Source organism: Schistocerca gregaria, chromosome 3 (assembly GCF_023897955.1).
Source record: "Schistocerca gregaria isolate iqSchGreg1 chromosome 3, iqSchGreg1.2, whole genome shotgun sequence".
Taxonomy (NCBI): Eukaryota; Metazoa; Arthropoda; class Insecta; order Orthoptera; family Acrididae; genus Schistocerca; species Schistocerca gregaria.
In genome coordinates this window covers 391,929,697-391,951,219 of record NC_064922.1, presented here as the reverse complement: position 1 = coordinate 391,951,219, position 21,523 = coordinate 391,929,697, and the positions used below count along the sequence as shown (strand labels likewise).

The 21,523-nt window shown below is 45.6% G+C and overlaps 1 protein-coding gene across 2 annotated transcripts in view; it reads left to right on the top strand.

Moving 5' to 3' along the window:
• The window catches only part of LOC126354344 (monocarboxylate transporter 7-like), a 147,528-nt gene that overhangs the window by 75,018 nt on the left and 50,987 nt on the right, over positions 1–21,523 (top strand). For both annotated transcript variants that reach the window (XM_050003919.1, XM_050003920.1), the window contains exons 2-3: positions 14,327–14,607; positions 20,612–20,738. In XM_050003919.1, the coding sequence (XP_049859876.1) occupies positions 14,353–14,607; positions 20,612–20,738 (382 nt within the window). In that variant the 5' untranslated portion in view covers positions 14,327–14,352. The remainder of the gene's footprint in view (positions 1–14,326; positions 14,608–20,611; positions 20,739–21,523) is intronic.

Sequence of the window (21,523 nt, the reverse complement as noted above, 5' to 3'; positions counted from 1 at the left end):
GTAGGTATGTACGCTCACACACCGTGGTGAAGCACGCCTTCCTTGTAGCGTCTACCGCTGGAGTTGCCACTGCATATAGATTTAAACGAACGTCAGTTGCAAGTATGGGTAGCTCAGTTCAGTAGAGACAGTTTCTGTGTGATCTTACGTATCGCTCAGCTGTCGCAGATGTTACACGGGCTCAGCCCTCGTCGTTCACCGGGTAGTTGGTATCGAATGGAACTTGCTCCAAGGTCTGCAAAATGCCGAAGAGCTGCCAGTGAATCACTTTACCACCGCTTTCCGTCTTTCACAGCCGCAGCCAAGAGAGTACGCCTCCTGTAACCAGTTATACGTTTTGGCGACACAGGAGATAGACTTTGTAAAATAAATGTTCACTTACTTTCAATGGAGAAGCACCAAACCCTGTGCACACACCTGCTACTCGGACGGTGATTCAAAAGTTTTCAGAATACAGGATTGTCCATTGATCGTGACCGAGCCAAATATCTCTCGAAATAAGCGTCAAGCGAAAAAACTACAAACAACGAAACTTGTCTAGCTTGAAGGGGGGAACCAGATGGCGCTATAGTTGGTTCGCTAGATGGCCCTACCATAGGTCAAACGGATATCAACTGCGTTTTTTTTAAATATTAATCCCTTTTTTTATTGCTTATGCGTGTAGTACGTATAGAAATATGAATGTTTTAGTTGGACCACGTTTTTCGCTTTGTGATAGATGGCACTGTAATAGTCACAAACATACGGCTCACAATTTTAGATGAACAGTTGGTAACAGGTATGTTTTTTAAATTAAATCCCAGAACATAGGTACGTTTGAACGTTTTATTTCGGTTGTTCCAATGTGATACATGTACCTTTGTGAACTTATCATTTCTGAAAACGCATGCTGTTACAGCGTCATTACCGGTAAATACCACATTAATGCAATAAATGCTCAAAATGATGCCCGTCAACCTCAATACATGTGGCAATACGTGTAACGACATTCCTCTCAACAGCGAGTAGTTCGCCTTCCGTAATGTTCGCACATGCACTGGCAATGCGCTGATGCATGTTGTCAGGCGTTGTCGGTGGATCACGATAGCAATTATCCTTCAACTTTTCCCACAGAAAGAAATCCGGGGACGTCAGATCCGGTGAACGTGCGGGCCATGGTATGGCGCTTCGAAGACCAATCCACCTGTAATGAAATATGCTGTTCAATACCGCTTCAACCGCATCCATCATGTGGGAAGTACGTCGCCATTCTGTCATGCAGTGAAACATCTTGAACTTTACGTAGGAAATCAGCATATACTGCACCATTTAGATTGCTATCGATAAAATGCGGGCCAATTATCCTTCCTCCCATAATGCCGCACCATACATTAACCCGCCTAGGCCGCTGATGTTCCATTTGTGGCAGCCATAGAGGATTTTCCGTTGCCCAATAGTGCATATTGTGCCGGTTTACGTTACCGCTGTTGGTGAATGACGCTTCGACGCTAAATAGAACTATGCAAAAAATCTGTCATCGGCCCGTAATTTCTCTTGTGCCCAGTGGCAGAATTGTACACGACATTCAAAGTCGTCGCCATGCAATTCCTGGTGCATAGAAATATGGTACGGATGCAATCGATGTTGATATAGCATTCTCAACACCGACGTTTTTGAGATTCCCGATTCTCGAGCAATTTGTCTGCTACTGATGTGCGGATTAGCCGAAGTTCCATGCTCTGCGATCGGAGATCTACATCCACGTAGTACAGAGATCACTGATCTACACGCATCCGTCCGCATTCAACTGTTGGCGACCTCCATATCGTCTAGCGATAAAATAGTTCCCTCTTACATGATCATTCATCGGGAAATGAAACATCATTGTTGGTATTTAACATAAATTAAAACCACCATTTTGCGTTTGATGGCCAATAGAACCACTGTGGGATAATTCTTCGTCTTTCTTCGATTTACTCTCAGTCCATATTTTGCTACCATTAGACTGTTAATTCCGTTCAGCAGATCCTGCGATTATTCTTCACTTTCACTGAGAATAGCAACGTCATTAGCAAATCTTGTCACTGTCATTCTTTCACCTTGAATTTTAATTCCACTCTTAAACCTTTCCTTTATTCCCGTCATTGCTTCTTAGATGTAGATAGATTGAACTGTAGCGGCGAAAACTACATCTCTGTCTTACACTCTTTTTAATTCGAGAACTTCGCACTCTTATTATTCCCTCTTGGTTTTTTTACATATTGTATATTATCCATATTTCCCTATAGCTTAGCCCTATTTCTTACAGAATTTCGAACATCTTGCACCATTTTACATTGTCGAATTTTTTTCAGGTCAACAACCCCTATGAATGTCTTGCTTCCAGTACCAACCGCAGTGCCACAACTGTCTCACTGATGCCTTTACCTTCCCTAACGCCAAACTGATTGTCATGTAACACATCTGCAGTTTTCTTTTCCATTCTGTATATTATTCCTGTGATCAGATTGGATGCGTGAGCTATTAAATTGTGTGATAATTCTCGCACTTGTCGGCTCTTTCAGTCTTCGGAATTGTATGGATGATATTTTTCTGAAAGTTATACGGTCATACATTCTACACACCAACGTGAATAAACGTTTTGTCACCACTTCCCCAAAATTATTTTAGAACTTCTGATGGAATATTATCTACCCCTTCTGCCTTATTTGATCTTAAGTCTTCCAATGCTCTTTTAAATTCTGATTCTAATACTGGATCCCCATCTCTTCTATATCGACTCCTATTTCTTCTTCTATCACGTCATCGGATAAGCCCTCCCCCTCGTAGAGGCTTTCAATGTATTCTTTCCACCTATCTGCTCTTCTGCATTTAACAGTGGTAGTCCCACTGCACTGTTAATGTTACACCCCCTTGCTTTTAGTTTCAGCGAAGGTTGTTTTGAATTTCCTGTACGTAGGCACCCCTTTCGACAATTATTTCGTTTTCGCTTTTTTCGCTTTTTCATGTAACCATTTCTCCTTAGCGTCCCTGCACTGTTTATTTATTTCATTCCTTAGTGACTTGTATTTCTGTATTCCAGAATTTCCTTGAACATTTTTGTACTTCTTGCTTTCATCGATCAATTCAAGTATTGCTCCTATTACCCATGGTTTCTGTGCGGTTACCTTTCCAGCACCTATGTTTTTCTTTCCATTTTCTGTGTTTGCCCTTTTTAGAGATGCCCATTTCTCTTCAACTGAACTGCTTAATGAGCTATTTATTACTGTAGTATCTATTGACTCAGAGAACTTTAAGCGTATTTGTTCATTCCTTAGTACTTCCATATCCCGCTTCTTCGGCATTGATTCTTCCTGATTAATCTCTTAAACTTCGTCATTACTAAACAGTAATCTGAGTCTATATATACTCCTTAAAATCCAATATCAGATTTCGGAATCTAGCCGACTATGTTGTAATCTAATTAAAATCTTGCGTATCTCCCGGCCTTTTCCAAGTATACCTACTCCTCTTGTGATTTTCATCTCCCTTTAGGTACTGAATTAGCAGTTCAATATCCTCATATGCTGTCTTTGTCTCTTCATCTCCGGCTTGCGACGCCGTCCTCTATACCTGAACTATCGTCGTCGATGTTAATTTACCGTCGATTCTAATGAGAACCATCCTGTCACCGATACAACAACATTTTACAGTACTTTTCTGTAAGTTTTGTTCACTATACGCTTCACTTGTTCACTATGCGTTGTGAGCAGTGGGTCAGTATTTGGCGCTTTTTTCACAGCCTGTGAGGAGAATATTTTTGGTACATCGTTGACGATGGAGGGAAGGGAAGTGGTTTAAGCAGCCGGCACTTTGGGTAAAAGGTCATCTACCGTTTCTCCTCGTTACTCAGAACCAAGTTACACCCACTTCTCTCTCTCTCTCTCTCTCTCTCTCTCTCTCTCTCTCTCTGTCTCTCTCTCTCCTTCTGCCTCTTTCTCATAATCGTCGCCAACGGCAGTCTGAATTATGTAGGCACTCATCGTTATCGTGTACACTAAACCGTTACATTAAATCACAACATTCACATTTCACAAATAGAAGAAACTTTTCCTGCTTATACGGCTGGACTCTCGAAAAACGTTCTAGCCAACATCACCCTATAAAAGCTGTGACACAGTCATTAGAGAGTTTCCAGCGATCCAGGAAAATTTTAGCTTTATTATAATTCCGTTCGTAGGTCACAATATTTATTTGCAATCATGTTATTAATTTCGCTCGGTAATGATCACCTTCAGATCTGAGTGAAAACGTGTTGTCATGCTACACGTTTTTACTCAAGTCTGAAGATGGTCATTAGCAACTGAAATTAGTAATGTGATTACAAAAAAACATTTCTATCAAAGACTGGAATTACAATAAAGGAAGCATCCTAAACGTTAACAGAGTTCACGAAAACCGTAAAAGAGTTCTCTGTGTCTCATTTCCATGCCACCAGACTGACCGCTATGAACCACGAAGTGGATGAAATTCTTACTTTTCTTGGCGTGTCGAAGGTTGGAGTGTGTTCGGGAGTGCTACTGCATCGTCGTCTCTTCTCGTCTGAGAACCACCTTGCAGTCTTAAGGCAAGCATGAGGCTGTGACCGTTGAAACGGCGACATTAGGGCGGACACGCTGGTTCGGCGACCTTGCCTCTCGGCTACACGTTCCCCAGAGCGGAGTCAGCGACCTCGCTCCACCAGACTGCAAGTGCCTACCCAGCACGAGGCGGAGCCACCGGGTCAGCAACTTAGCGACTGCTTACGTAACTCTGCAGCCGGTTTTACTCGACCACCTGTCTCTTGCTACGGCAAGGCATTCGCTAGCAACGACTTTTGGAAAAATTAAAGCGGTATTTCACATACACCACGAACTCCTATTTACGATAGGCCTTTGGCGTGTTCAGATCATCACAGTAATGTGGTACAGGTTAGTCCTTAACTGTGGAACCACACTTCTAAAATAAAAACAGGTGACTAAGCAGCAATTTAAAGTAGTATCAGCTCATACAAATGCCTTCACATGTATCCACATATAGAAATCTAATGGACTTAAACCCGGGAAATTTGGCGGCCGCTCCACCAGACATCTCCGACCTCTCTGTCTCCGGCGAACCTGGATATCCGGGTCTCTCCTGACAGCGATCTCGTAATGAGGCCTGCATTAAAAGTCCTCATTTCTCTTTATCTTTTCATCGCTGTCCTTATGTGTAATGTACATTTGTGACGGTAGAGTCGTTCTGCAGTCAGCTGCAAACGCACGTTCTCTAAATTTTCGCCACATTGTTTTGTGAAAAGAACCTCGTTTTCCCCCCAACCTATTCCTATTTTAGTTTCCGAAGCATTTCCGTAACTCTCGCGTGTTGATCGAACACAACAGTAATAAATCTAGCACCACACCTCTAATTTGCTTCGATATTTTTCTTTAATCCAACCTGGTGGGGATCCCAAAAACTCGAGAAGTACTCTAGAATGGGTCGCACCAGTGTTGCATACGCGGTCTCGTATGTGGATAAGCTGCACATTCCTAAAGTTCATCCAACAAACTGAAGTCGACCATTCGCCTTCCCTTCTACCGTCCTTATGTGCGCATCCATTTCGTACTAATTTACAGCGTTACGATTGGTTCAGGCATGGGCAACCTCCGTTGCCTCGTTCTCATACTTAACTTCGGAAGCCACCTCGTCACGTGGCGCTACAGCAACGCTCTTAGCACACGAAGTCTAAATTACAGCGTTTATGGGGTAAAGTACCGATACGAATGGCATTCCTTTCCTATCACGCCATGCCAACGCGTTTTTAGGAGTACATTCGTCTCACGTTCACCCCATATTTGTTTACATCTATTTAGGCCTCATGAACCTGGCTAACGCCCGCCACACTTCACAACGCCCAGGACTGATGGTCTGGGATTCCATTTAATCTCATATTAGGACCCCTTTGGTTGTCATCCGCGGCGTCCTTACACCACAGCGGTACGTCGACGATGTTGCACTCCTCATTTCGTTGCCCTTCATCATGAGTCATCACAGGCTTGCATTTCATCGAGATAATACCCGCCCGCTTACGGCGAGAGTTTCTACTGCTTCTCTTCGTGGTCGCCAAACCCTATCTTGGCCGGCAAGATCGCCGGATCCCTCTCCAGTTGAGAGCATTTGGAGCATTTAGTGCCCTCCAACCAACGCCAGTTGGACATATTTGGGCATAATATCCCTCAGGAGGACATCCAACAATTCTCTCAAACATTGTCAATCCGATGAACTAATTGAGTTACTGAGTTTCTCAATTTGCGAAGGTCTTTTTCTTGAATAAATGATTCAATTTTTCTGAAACTAATTATTTGTTTGTCTGTACATGTACATCACTTCTACCGATTTCCGTCCCATTTGGGTAATCCCTTCGGAGAGCGTTGGTTTTTTACCACTCAAACATCTATAAATCTATTCCGTATGCTCTTACCTCCATTAACAGTCTCAGTGGTACACTGTCTCAAACGATTTTCGGAGATCTTGGAATATGGGATGTACCTGTTGGAGTTAATATACTGAAGAGCCAAAAGAACTGGTACACCCGCCTAATATCGTGTAGGGCCCCCGTGAGCACGCAGATTTGCCGCTTCACGACGTGGCATGGGCTCGACTAATGTCTGGAGTAGTGCTGGAGGGAACTGACACCATGAATCCAGCAGGGGTGTCCATAAAAACGTAAGAGTACGAAGGGGTGGAGATCTCTTCTAAACTGCACGTTGCAAGGCATCCCAGATATACTCAACAATGTTCATGTCTGGGAGTTTGGTGACAAGAGGAAGTGTTTAACTCAGAAGAGTGTTACTGGAGCCACTCTGTAGCAATTCAGGACGCGTGAGCTATCGTATTGTCCTACTGAAATTGCCCAAGTCCGTCGTAATTCACAATGGACATGAATGGATGCAGGTAGTCAGACAGAATGCTTACGTACGTGTCACCTGTCAGAGTCGTATCTAGACGTATCATTGATCCCATATCACTCCAACTGCACACTCCCCACACCATTACAGAGCATCCACCAGATTCCATAGCCCCCTGCTAACACGCAGGGTCCATGGATTCGTGAGGTTGTCTCCAAACACACACACGTCGATCGGCTCGATACAATTTGAAACGAGGTTCGTCCGACCGGCAACATGTTTCCAGGCATCAATAGTCCAACGTCGCTGTTGACAGGCCCACGCGAGGCGTAAAGCTGTGTGTCATGCAGTCATCAACAGTACATGAGTGGGCCTTCGACTCCGAAAGCCCATATCAATGATGTCTAGTTGAATGGTACCGGATTCCTGATATTTACGATACACTCGCGAAGTGATCGTACGGAAAAATCCCCACTTCATCGCTACCTCTGAGATGCTATGTCCCGTCGGTCGTGCGCCGACTGTAACACCACGTTGAAACTCACTTATATCTTGATAATCTGTCATTGTAGAATCAGTAAACGATCTTGCAGTTGCGCCTTATATAGGCGTTGCCGATCGCACCGCCATATTCTGCCTGTATTTGAATACGCGTTCCTATACTCGTTTCTTTGACGCTTCAGTGTACATGGTCCGCTGGATGTCGTGCGAGAAAAGGGTAAGCAGAGTTTCCCACGAGAGGTGCTTTGTAAATCTGTGCTGATATGCAGACAGAAGCTTTTCTGTCTCAAGGAATTTACACATAAATCATTCAAGATAGGAGGAAGGGAAGCGTTGGGCATAAATTTTTAACCTGTTAAATGCACATCGATTTCAACTACTGTGTAGCTATCTTCAGTGCAAATTATATCCAAGTCATGTGACTTGTAAAAAAAATCGCACATGAAACCACGTTGACATTGGAGATAGCCAAGAGTTAATTGCACTTGCTGCTTATATTTCATGCAGTCTAAATCTACATCTACATATCTGCTTCTACATATATACTCCGCTAGCCACCAAGCGGTGTGTGGCGGATGGACAATTCGCGCCAAAGTCATATTCCCCGCCCCCCCCCCCCCTTCTCTGTTCTGCTTGCGGACTGCGCGAGGGAAAAATGACTGTCTGAACGCCTTAGAACGAGCTCTAATTTCCCTTATCTATGAATCGTGATCATTTCGTGATTTGAAAGTCGGTGGTAATAACATATGCTCTACATCCTCGGTGAAGATCGGATTTTGGAATTTAGTGAGCAGCCCCTTCAGTTTAGCGCGCGGTGTATCTGCAAGTCTGTCCCACTTCAAACTTTCTATGAGATCTGTAATACTCTCGCGATGGCAAAATGTATCAGTCACGAATTTGTCGCTCTTCTTCGGACCTTCTCAATCTCTTGAATCAGACGCAACTGGTAGGGGTCCCATACAGACGAACAATACTCTAAGACTGGGCAAACTAACATATTTCCCTTGTTGAAGGACTGCATCGCTTCAGGATTCTACCAATAAACCGCAATCTAGAGTTTGCCTTACCCGTTAATTGTGTAATCTGATCATTCCATCTGAGACCATTTCGAATAGTCACACCCAGATACTTGAAGGGTGTTACCACTTCCAAAGACTGGGCATTTATTTTGTATTCATACATTAATGGGGATTTTCGCCTTGTTATACGCAGTAGGTTACGCTTACTAATATTGACAGATAACTGCCAGTCATTACACCATGCATTTATTTTCTGCAAATCCGGATTGATTTGTTCACAACTTTCGTGTGTTACTACTTTGCTGTAGACTACAGCATCATCGGCAAACAGTCTAATGCCGCTGTCAATACCACCAATCAGATTGTTTATGTAAATCGTAAAAACCAAGGGCGTATTACGCTGCCCGGGGACACACCTGAAGTTACGCTTGTTTCTGTTGAAATCACCCCGTTCAGGACGACATACTGTTCTCTGTCTGTTAGAAAACTTTCTATCCAACCGCATATGTAATCGGATAGCTGGTAAGCGCCACTTTTTGGAGCAAACGACAGTGCTAAATTGAGTCGAACGCCTTTCGAAAGTCGAGAAATATGGCATCAACCTGGGAGCCGGTACCTAGAGCCTGTTGCATATCATGCTGTGTCTCGCATGACCGCTGTTTCCTAAAACCGTGCTGGTTTCTCCAAGTGAGCTTCTCAGAGTATAGAAAGGTCATTATGTCTGTATGTGCAGGTATGTGACATTAGTACCATAACACATAAATTATTGTGATTATTGAAGTTTTCCCGGCATACTGAATACTCTATAAGGATTCGGGATTGTAGCAGGATCGTGTTGACTTCTTACCACAATATTTCAGCTGGCAACCGTCCAGTCATCTGCAGGTAACTGTCCGCCACTGACACTCACCTGAAAGTGGCTGGACGCTTGCCAGCCGAAATATTGTGGCAGGAAGTCAACATGATCCGGCTGCAATCCCGAAACCTCACAGAAGGCACTCTTTTGGGATGTCAGTATGGAGCCACTCCTTGACACCCTGAAGGACTGTGCAGATGTACTAGATGTGATAGCCTACGCTGATAACCTCCACCTGTTGGTTGGCGGCCGTAGCCGAGAGGAATTGGAGCCGAAAATAGATAGGACCATGACAATACTATCACAGTGGTGCCACAGAACTAAAGAGAAAGTCGCACCGAATAAATCTACTTACTTACTCTTAAAAGGCCAATGGGCAAGAAACCCTACAGTCAGGATGGATGGCACTCCAGTAATACGTCGTCGGGAAACAAGATACTTAGGAATAGTACTAGACGAGAAATGGAGTTTCGCCCGGCACATTCAAGTCTCAACACATAGGTCACTAGAAGTACTAAATAACCTTATCACTATAGGTCATAGGCGATTTCATCTCCCACCAAACCTCATCAAACTCTATCACAACACAATCCTTGTCTCCATCGTGGACTACGTGTCCGGAGTCTGGGCTTACAGACTCGCGAGGGTCGTTCCTGCTATGGCCGTGAGGAGAGTGCAGCGGAACATGCTACTACGTTCAGTCGGGGCATATCGTACATCACCAGAGGGAGCATTGTTGATTCTCATGGGGCTGTGCCCCCGAGATGTAAAAATCAGGGAGCAGGCCGCATGGTACTGGGTAAAAAAGGAGCAGATCGAAAAAACCGGGGACATTAAGGGGGCCAGAGTGGGGGATACAATATCAATTAAAAGAAGGGGGATGGAACACTGGCAAGAAATCTGGGGTGGGGATGAGACAGGGAGAAGAACATACAAACTTTTACCAAACGTCCAAGAAAGATTGAGAATGAAGCATTTTCAGCCTAGCAAGGGACTGCTGCACTTCCTCACTGGGCATCGGCCGTACCCGGCATATCTCTGCCGTTTCGGGAAAAGAGCGACGCCATCGTGTGACTGTGGTGCCGGGATAGGTACAGCGGACCACGTGGTCTACGAGTGTCCCCTTTTCGACGACGTTGCCGCTGAGTTAAGGAATTCACTGCCAAATACAGATACCTTCCATCTAATTAGGGACCGAATCACCTTCACTATCGTTGATAAATTGGCCAGTGAGGTATCTGCCAAAGTCCTGAGAGAATATCGTAGGGAGATTGAGTAGTGAAAGAACCAAAACGTGACATCACGCACCATCCCTTTCCGCCAGGATGCGCACTGGCCGACCGCCGTGACGACTAACAGACAGGGCGCGAACTTACCGACTACAGACAAAGCACACTGATTACGACCTAGCAGATAGAATTACTTTTAGGAAATAGATAGTAGGATATTTTTTAAAAGACCTTCAGCGATTTGCGTTAATGCCAGCCCAGTGCCAGGGACACGCCCACTGGGATTAGATCAGTGGGCACGGCCAAGAGATAGTAGGTTTATATCTTCTTACTGGCACACCTGTAACGTTGCAAGATGTAATTGTTGTAGAGTAGGATAGAGTAGATAGCATGGTAGACTAACAGTAGATCAAATAGTAGTAAAACCCATAGAACTAACTTCCCATCCTGTAGTTGATACAAACAATAGTTAAATAGAGTTTCTACATCTACGTCTACATCTACATGATTACTCTGCAATCCACATTTAAGTGCTTGGCAGAGGGTTCATCGAACCACAATCGTACTATCTCTCTACCATTCCACTCCCGAACAGCGCGCGGGAAAAACGAACACCTAAACCTTTCTGTTCGAGATGTGATTTCTCTTATTTTATTTTGATAATCATTCCTACCTATGTAGGTTGGGCTCAACAAAATATTTTCGCATTCGGAAGAGAAAGTTGATGATTGAAATTTCATAAATACACTCCTGGAAATTGAAATAAGAACACCGTGAATTCATTGTTCCAGGAAGGGGAAACTTTATTGACACATTCCTGGGATCAGATACATCACATGATCACACTGACAGAACCACAGGCACATAGACACAGGCAACAGAGCATGCACAATGTCGGCACTAGTACAGTGTATATCCACCTTTCGCAGCAATGCAGGCTGCTATTCTCCCATGGAGACGATCGTAGAGATGCTGGATGTAGTCCTGTGGAACGGCTTGCCATGCCATTTCCACCTGGCGCCACAGTTGGACCAGCGTTCGTGCTGGACGTGCAGACCGCGTGAGATGACGCTTCATCCAGTCCCAAACATGCTCAATGGGGGACAGATCCGGAGATCTTGCTGGCCAGGGTAGTTGACTTACACCTTCTAGAGCACGTTGGGTGCACTGGATACACGCGGTCGTGCATTGTCCTGTTGGAGCAGCAAGTTCCTTTGCCGGTCTAGGAATGGTAGAACGATGGGTTCGATGACGGTTTGGATGTACCGTGCCCTATTCAGTCTCCCCTCGACGATCTACAGAGGCGTACGGCCAGTGTAGGAGATCGCTCCCCACACCATGATGCCGGGTGTAGGCCCAGTGTGCCTCGGTCGTATGCAGTCCTAATTGTGGCGCTCACCTGCACGGCGCCAAACACGCATACGACCATCATTGGCACCAAGGCAGAAGCGACTCTCATCGCTGAAGACGACACGTCTCCATTCGTCCCTCCATTCACGCCTGTCGCGACACCACTGGAGGCGGGCTGCACGATGTTGGGGCGTTAGCGGAAGACGGCCTAACGGTGTGCGGGACCGTAGCCCAGCTTTATGGAGACGGTTGCGAGTGGTCCTCGCCGATACCCCAGGAGCAACAGTGTCCCTAATTTGCTGGGAAGTGGCGGTGCGGTCCCCTACGGCACTGCGTAGGATCCTACGGTCTTGGCGTGCATCCGTGCGTCGCTGCGGTCCGGTCCCAGGTCGACGGGCACGTGCACCTTCCGCCGACCACTGGCGACAACATCGATGTACTGTGGAGACCTCACGCCCCACGTGTTGAGCAATTCGGCGGTACGTCCACCCGGCCTCCCGCATGCCCACTATACGCCCTCGCTCAAAGTCCGTCAACTGCACATACGGTTCACGTCCACGCTGTCGCGGCATGCTACCAGTGTTAAAGACTGCGATGGAGCTCCGTATGCCACGGCAAACTGGCTGACACTGTCGGCGGCGGTGCACAAATGCTGCGCAGCTAGCGCCATTCGACGGCCAACATCGCGGTTCCTGGTGTGTCCGCTGTGCCGTGCGTGTGATCATTGCTTGTACAGCCCTCTCGCAGTGTCCGGAGCAAGTATGGTGGGTCTGACACACCGGTGTCAATGTGTTCTTTTTTCCATTTCCAGGAGTGTAGATCTCACCGCGACGAGAAACGTCTTTGCTTTAATGACTTCCATCCCACCTCGCGTATCATATCTGCCACACTCTCTCCCCTATTACGTGATAATACAAAACGAGCTGCCCTTTTTTGCACCCTTTCGATGTCCTCCGTCAATCCCATCTAGTAAGGATCCCACACCGCGCATCAATATTCTAACAGAGGACGAAAGAGTGTAATGTAAGCTGTCTCTTTAGTGGACTTGTTGCATCTTCTAAGTGTCCTGCCAATGAAACGCAACCTTTGGCTCTCCTTCCCCACAATGTTATCTATGTAGTCTTTCCAACTGAAGTTGTTCGTAATTTTAACACCCAGGTACTTAGATGAATTGACAGCTTTGAGAACTGTACTATTTAACGAGTAATCGAATTCCAACGGATTTCTTTTGGACTTCATGTGGATCACCTCACACTTTTCGTTATTTAGCGTCAACTGCCACCTGCCACACCATACAGCAATCTTTTCTAATTTGCTTTCCAACTGATACTGGTCTTCGGATGACCTTACTAAAAGGTAAATAACAGCATCATCTGCGAACAACCCAAGAGAACTGCTCAGATTGTCACCCAGGTCATTTATATAGATCAGGAACAGCAGGGGTCCCAGGACGCTTCCGTGGGGAACACCTGATACCACTTCAGTTTTACTCGATGATTTGCCGTCTATTACTACGAACTGCGACCTTCCTGACAGGAAATGATGAACCCAGTCGTACAACTGAGACGATACCCCACAGGCCAGCAGCTTGATTAGAAGTCGCTTGTGAGAAACGGTGTCAAAAGCTTTCCGGAAATCCAGAAATACGGAATCAACTTGAGATCTCCTGTCGATAGCGGCCATAACTTCGTGCGAATAAAGTGCTATCTGTGTTGCACAAGAACGATGTTTTCTGAAACCATGCTCCAAAACCCTACTGCAAATCGACGTCAATGATATAGGTCTATAGTTCGATGGATTACTGCTGCTACCCTTCTTAAACACTGGTGCGACCGGTACAATTTTCGAATTTGCAGGTACAGACCTGTCGGTGAGCGAGCAGTTGTGTATGATTGCTAAGTAGGGAGCTATTGTATCAGCGTAATCTGAAAGGAACCTAATCGGTATACAATCTGAACCTGAAGACTTGCCTGTATCAAGCGATTTGAGTTGCTTCTCAACCCCTAAGGTATCTGCTTCTAAGAAACTCATGATAGCAGCTGTTCGTGTTTCAAATTCTGTAATATTCCATCCGTCTTCCCTGGTGAAGGAATTTCGGAAAACTGCGTTCAATAACTCCGCTTTAGCGGCTCAGTCGTCGGTAACAGTACCATCGGCACTACGCAGCGAAGGTACTGACTGCGTCTTGCCGCTTATGTACTTTACATACGACCAGAATTTCTTCGGATTTTGGTAAATGCTACTGGAATTTGTAACTTTGTATGTAACGTCGACCCACTAATGTCTTTAGGTGGTGGGTTATGTTGTACAACATTGGTTTTGATGAACAGAGATAATTTAGAAGGAAAAAAACTCATAGAACATAAATTATTGTTAACTATGGAATTATTATCATCAGTGACGACATCCTGTTCTCAGTAGACTCAGATGTGGCACAGTGATAGAAAAAGAGAAGTGTCGTATAACATGTGGTTATGGCTTTTACAGGGCGAGATTGAAGCAGCGTGTAGACGATGGTGGTGGACGCAGAGGCAGCGCAGCAGCAGTGGGGGGAGGAGGCAGAGGGCCGGCTGCAGCCCGAGCAGGAGCGGCTGCTGGAGTCTGCGGGGGAGGCGCGGCCCGCCGTCACGGCCGGGGCGGCAGCCGCGGCTGCGGGCCACACGCCGGCGGCCCGCGGGCAGCAGCAGCAGCCGCAGCAGCCGCCAGCACCACAGGCGCCCGACGGCGGGTGGAGCTGGCTCGTCGCCGCCGCCGTCGCCTTCATCTGCGTGAGTACCCGCCCCTATACACTACCCTCCTCGTAACCTCACTGCCTAGAGTTTCACACGCTCTCTCACACACGCTCAGAGGTCACAGCAGCCCTAATGTCGTGTTGGACCTCCTTTTGCCGGACGTAGTGCAACAACTCGTCGTTGAAAGTCCTCTGCAGAGATATCGAACCCTGCTGTCTCTACAGCCAGCCATAATTGCGAAACTTCTGTCGGTGCACGATTTTCTGCACGAAATAACCTCTCCATTACGTCCCATAAAATTTTCGATGGGATTCGTGTCGGGCGCTCTGGGTGGCTAAATTATTCGCTCGAATTGGCCAGAATGTTCTTTAAACCAGTGGCGACCAATTGTGGCCTGGTGACAAGGTGCGTTGTCATCGATAAAAACTCCGTCGTTGTTTGGCTGCAAATGATCTGCAAGTAGCGAAACACAACCATTTTCGGTCATGATCCGTTCAGTTGGATCAGAAGACCCATTCCACGTAAACATAACCCACACCATTATGGAGCCATAGTGCCTTGTTAATAACTTAGGTCAATGACTTCATAGGGTATGCGCCACACAGGAACCTTATCTTCCCAACTGAAAATGGGACTGCCGGCCGGGGTGGCTGGGCGGTTCTAGGCGCTACAGTCTGGAACCGCGCGACCGCTACGGTCGCAGGTTCGAATCCTTCCTCGGGCATAGATGTGTATGATGTCCTTAGGTTAGTTCTAAGTTCTAGGAGACTGATGACCTCAGAAGTTGAGTCCCATAGTGCTCGGAGCCATTTTTTTTTTAATGGGACTCATCTGACGAAGCCGCAGTTTTCCAGAGGTCACTAGGCCAGGAGAGGCGCTGCAGGCGATGCCGTGCTACCAGCAAAGGCACTCGCGCAACTTGTCTGCTGCCGTAGTCCGTTAACGCCAGATTTCACCGCACTGCCCTAACGGACACGTTCTCGTACGTCCCACATTGATTGTTGCGAGTGTGTCACGCAGTGTTGCTTATCCGTTAATGACAACTCTACTCAAACGCCGCTGCTCTCGGTCGTTAAGTGAAGGTCATCGGCTGCTGCAAAGTCCGTCGTGAGAGGTAATGCCTGAAATTTGGCATTCTCGACACATTCTGGACACTGTGGATCTCGGAATATTGAATTCACTAACGATTTCCGAAATTGAATGTCCCGTAGTGGCCGCGCGGTTAGAGGCGCCATGTCACTGACTGCGCGGCCTCTCCCGCCGGAGGTTCGAGTCCTCAGTCGGGCATCGGTGTCTGTGTTGTTCCTAGCATTGGTTAGTAAAAGTTAGTTTAAGTAGTGTGTAAGTCTAGGGACCGATGACAACTGCAGTTTGGTACCTTAAGAACTCACACACGTTTGAACATTTTTGAATGTCTCTTGCGCCTAGCTCCAACCACCAATCAGCGTTATTCCAATAATGTGACCTTTCGCCTCTACACGTTTGATGCAAAGATCTTGAAATATCTTGAACATATTTGGTGATTGTGAGCTCCCACAATCACGTCTGAAACCTTTTCATATGAATCACCTGAGTACAAATGACAGCTGCACCAAAGCACTGCCCTTTCATACCTTGCGTACGCGATACTACCGCTATCTATATAGCTGCTTATCGCTAACGTGTGACTTTTGTCAATTCAAGCTACACTGCACAACAGTTGCTAAATAACAACTGTCAATTGGTGCGGAACAATCGACAACCGCTCCGAAACACCCGACCAGTCATAAGAAAAGGAAAAGCAGAGGGCGAGCGATGACAGCTGCTGCGAAACCTATGCAGTACACTCTATAAATATTCGATAGTTCGTACAGTACGATATTTGCTGAATGATGTTGTGGAACCGATTAGTGCGACTTTCCATACGGTCCAGCAACATGCCTGCAAGGCATCGTTCGAGCGCTTATGATCGGGGGCGAGCAGTTGGCGGCTCGAAGACGGTCATAGTGTCACTAGAGTGGCCGCAGTAATGAGTGTGCCGCATGTGTCATAACGCGATTGAAAAAGGCCACTGAAGGAGAAAATGCTGTCCGAAAACATGCCGGTTGTCGTAGACGGACCACCACACCGCAAGAGGATCGATAGTTGGCCCTAGTGGCGGAAAGGAACAACATCTCACTCCTAGGGAGATCTCTGCAGACCTCGTAACTGCTAACGGCACACGTGTCTCCGACAGAACCATTTCGCGGTGATTAAATCGGTGGGGATTATATGCTCGGAGCCGGTCACAGTGGCCGAGCGGTTCTAGGCGCTACAGTCTGGAACCGCGCGACAGCTACGGTCGCAGGTTCGAATCCTGCCTCGGTCATGGATGTGTGTGTTGTCCTTTGGTTAGTTAGGTTTAAGTAGTTCTAAGTTCTAGGGGACTGATGACCACAGGAGTTAAGTCCCATAGTCCTCAGAGCCATTACATGCTCGGAAGCCCGTTAAATGCATCACACTTCAACCACGCCCTCGCCGAGAAAAAGTTCTTTGATGTAAACACCATGTTGGTTGGGGTAAACAACAACGGTCCAGAGTGATGTTCTCCGACGAATCTCGCTTCACTGTGGCAAGTGATTATGACCACTAGTTAGTAAGGAGAGAGAGGGGAACACGTTTCACACACCGGAATGTTCACGAACATCATCAGTATGGCCTAGGCGTTATGGTGTGAGCAAGCTGCAGATCTCTGCGCGAGGTACCTTTAAGCAGAGAGGTATTGCACGGAGATTACTCTCAATGATGTCCGCCTTTTCACGTGTATGGTGGGTCTCGACGTTCTGTTTATGGACGAGAATACATGCCCACAAAGGTCCGCTGACGTGTCGGAAACACTGCAAAGTGAAGATATTGAACGTACTACCTGGGCCTAAACCCTATAGAGCAAGCCTATAATGTTCTTTGCAGATGTGTTTCTCAACGAACCCCCTCTCCCCGGCAGTGAAAGAACTGAAAACCACCTTGAGAGAGGAGTGGGACAATATCCCGAAAGACTACTGAACAGTTTGCCAGCCAGCAAGAATAACAGGTACAAAATATGTATTACTCCCCGAGGAGGTCATATTCCTTACTTAGAGTCTGATATCAACCTTTATGTTGGGATATGAAAATGGTATCTGTTCTTTCAGACGTGTCCGAAAGAACAGATACCATCGGTGACCATGCAGCTCTCTTAGAATGAAAATAATTAAATCAAGATCCTAAGCTGTCGAGAGGCGTTGATATATATCTACGGGGACAGTTGAAAATGTGTGCCCCGATGCACAAGGGACTCGAACCCGGGATCCCCTGCTCACATGGCAGACGCTCTATCCATCTTAAGCACCGAGGGCACGGAGGATAGTGCAACTGCAGGGATTACTAAAAGCAGATAAAACAAATTTAACTAATTTTTCTCTTACTTCTTTATTGTCTGATTTCATACAGGTAAGAAAATCACTTCACTTTACTTTCAACTACCCTAGCTTCAACTACTTTTGAAAATAATTAAATTTAATGTCTTTTATTATTAATTTTGGATCTCTCATTCTAACTACCTCTGCAAAAAACTATATATTAAATTTATTTTCTTACATTCACCATTTAAAAAAATAGTGAATCTGAACTGAAAAATATATATTATAGTAGAAGTATACTGTATGTTTTGGCTAACGTTTTGCTGAACTAGTGAACGAACTCGTGAGTGAGATAGTAAGCCAAAGTGAGCCAATACATACAGAATACTTCTACTAAGGTAACAATGTGAACAGCCCTCTTAGATTGTTTGCAGATGATGCTGTCGTTTATCATCTTTTATAGACGTCAAATAGTCAAAACAAAATGAAAATAATTAAGACAAAATATGAGTATGGTTCGAAAGGCGGCAATTGACTCTAAATATTGAAAAATGTGAAGTCATGTACATGAGTGATAAAAGGAGTCTGGTAAATTTCGGTTACACGTTAAATCACACAGATCTAAAGGTTGTAAATTTAACTAAGGACTTAGGAATTGCAGTTACGAATAATTTAATTTGGAACGATCACATAGATAATGTTGTGGGGAAAGTAAACTAAAGACTGCTATTTACTAGCAGAACTCTGATGATGTAAGAGGCCTATTAAAAAGACTGCTTCTAGAGTAATGCTGAGCGGTGTGGGATCCGTATCAGATAGGATTGACGAAGGAAATCGCAATAGTTCCAAGAAGAGCAGCTCGTTTTGTATTATGATGAAATAGGAGAGAATGTCCCACAGGTATGATACACGAATTGGGGTTTCTCATTCCAATCACCAACTTTTTTCAACGCCCACCTACAGAGGGAGAAATTATCATCGTAATAAAACAAGAGAAATTAGAACTCGTACGGACAGATTTAAGTGTTCTGTGCTCTGTTCGAGAGTGGAAAGACAGAGAAATAGGTTTAAAGTGGTTCGATGAACACTCTCCCAGGCACTTAACTGTAAATTGCAGAGTAGTCATGTAAGTGTACGAGGGTATGGAGATCTCTTCTGAACAGCACGTTGCAAAGCATCCCAGATATACTCAATAACGGTCATGTCTGGAGAGTTTTGTGCCCAGTCAAAGTGTTTAAACTCAGAAGAGTGTTCCTGGAGCCACTCTGAAACAATTCTAGACGTGTGGGGTGTCGCATTGTCCTGCTAGAATTGCCAAGTCCCTCGTAATGCACAATGAACATGAATCAATGCAGGTGATCAGATGGGATACTGACGTGTCACCTGTCAGAGTCGTATCTCGACGTATGAGGGGGCTCCTACAACGTCAACTACACAGATTTTCCACCAGCTTGAACAGTCCCCTGCTGACATGCAGGGTCCATGGATTCGTGGGGTTGTCTCCACACCTGTAGAAGTTCATCCACCCGATACAATTTGAAACGAGATTCGTCAGACCAGGCAACATGTTCCCAGTCATCAACAGTCCAATGTCTGTGTTGACTGGCCCAGGTGAGGCGTAACGCTTCGCGTCGTGCAGTTATCAACGGTACACGAGTGGCCTTCGGCTCCGGAAGCCCATATCGACAATGTTTCGTTGAACGAAACGATTCATTCGATTACACTTGTTGAGGGCCCAGCATTGAAATCAGGAGCAATTTGCGGAAGGGTTGGATTTCTGTCATGTTAGGCGATTCTCGTCAGTCGTCGTTGGTCCCGTTCTTGCAGGATCTTTTACCGGCCGCAGTGATATCGGAGATTTGATGTTTTACGGATTCCTGATATTCGCGGAACACTCGTGAAATGGTCGTACGGGAAACTCCCCACTTGATCGTTACCTCTTAGATGTTGTGTCCCATTACTCGTGCGCCGACTATAATACCACGTTCAAACTCACTTAAATCTTAATAACCTGCAATTGTAGCAGTAGTAACCGATCTAACAACTGCGCCAGACACTTGCTGTCTCTTATAGCCGTTGCCGACCGAAGCGTCGTATTCTGCCTCTTTACATATCTCTGTATTTGAATACAGATGTTCACACCAGTTCCTTTGGCGCTTCAGTGTGGATGTAGATGACTGCATCCTTAATTTATACCCCTTTTAATCCGACATTTATTGCTTAGTATTCCATACCCACTGTTTCCTATTAGTCCTTACAGACATATATCATCTTTCCCTGTAGGGTATACTTGTTTTTCTGAGGAGTTCCGTCATCTTGTACCTCTTTACACTGTTGAACACTTTTTCGAATTCTACAAATTCTATGGAAGTATCCGCATTTTCTTAAGCGTTGCATCCATTACCAAGAGAGCGTCGAAACTGCTTTTGTAGTCTCTCTACTTTTCTCTAAAGCTAAAGGTATTCTCAATTTTCTTCTATATTAGTGCAAATTGTCAGGATCGTGTTCTCTGAGCAGCACCTACACCTTCCTTATTTGACGAACGCTGAGGCACCCTGCTGCACCTTGACGGACATGTCTTGGATTATTTGGAGTAATTTTTTGTTCCATGTGCTTATATAAGATAGAAGTTGCAACGGCCAGTTTATAAGATCTTAAATAGCGCGACTGTTTGGTGTTTGCAGACAGCTACCATGGGCCCAGCGCTGACGTCGCCGTTCGTGTTCGCCGACTACCTGGAGGAGATCGGCCAAGGCTCACAGGGCATGACGACCCTGCTCAGCGTCTGGATGGCAACCTCTTCTCTTTCAGGTGAGCCACACGCCTGTCCCTCTTCCATCGCTAAAGTTGAGGCCATGCGTAGCTGCACAAAAATTAAGCGGCTGACAATATTATAGACACCAGAATCAGCTGACATTTCCTTAATTACTCCTTCATCGTTATCGTCATCAGAGATAATTATGTTCAGAACCATACAGACATGTGTGTCATTCACATAAAAGGTACAGTAAAGAGTTTAAGGGGTTGACAGCCCGTCAATGATGAGGGCTGTAGAGATGGAGTGGCTGTTCTGATTGGATTAGGAAGAAAAGAAACATGATTTATCTTTTCATGTTAAACTATTTACGTAAGTTACCCTAAGTATTAATCTCGAAGACCGAAGGTAGATTCGAGCCTATCTTCTGCCAAATGCGAGTCCAGAGCCTTATCAGCGCCCATCCTCTTTCGGTGAAAAGATACAAAGAAGGTCTCAGATTATGGCTCGTTTGTTCTTGACAGACAAAAATTGAAGCAACAGAAAACCAATGTCAAAAACTCGCAGTAACCAGGTACACAAACAGTTAGTCCCAAAATTGTAGTATAGATGAATCAACTCCAGTTGGACGACTCAACTCCAGTTTGTACATCAAATCCAGACCACAAACGATCTTACCCAAAGTACTCGTAGACAGTCACCAGTGACAAACTACAGTCGTACATCGCTCTCGCACTGAAATCACTTAGCCGAATGTAGCTCAGTCTTTCCTCCCTCTTAACTGGTTAAAATTGGCAAGATAGTTTTTTTTTTGTCAAATGCTCATTTCGACAGTAAATTC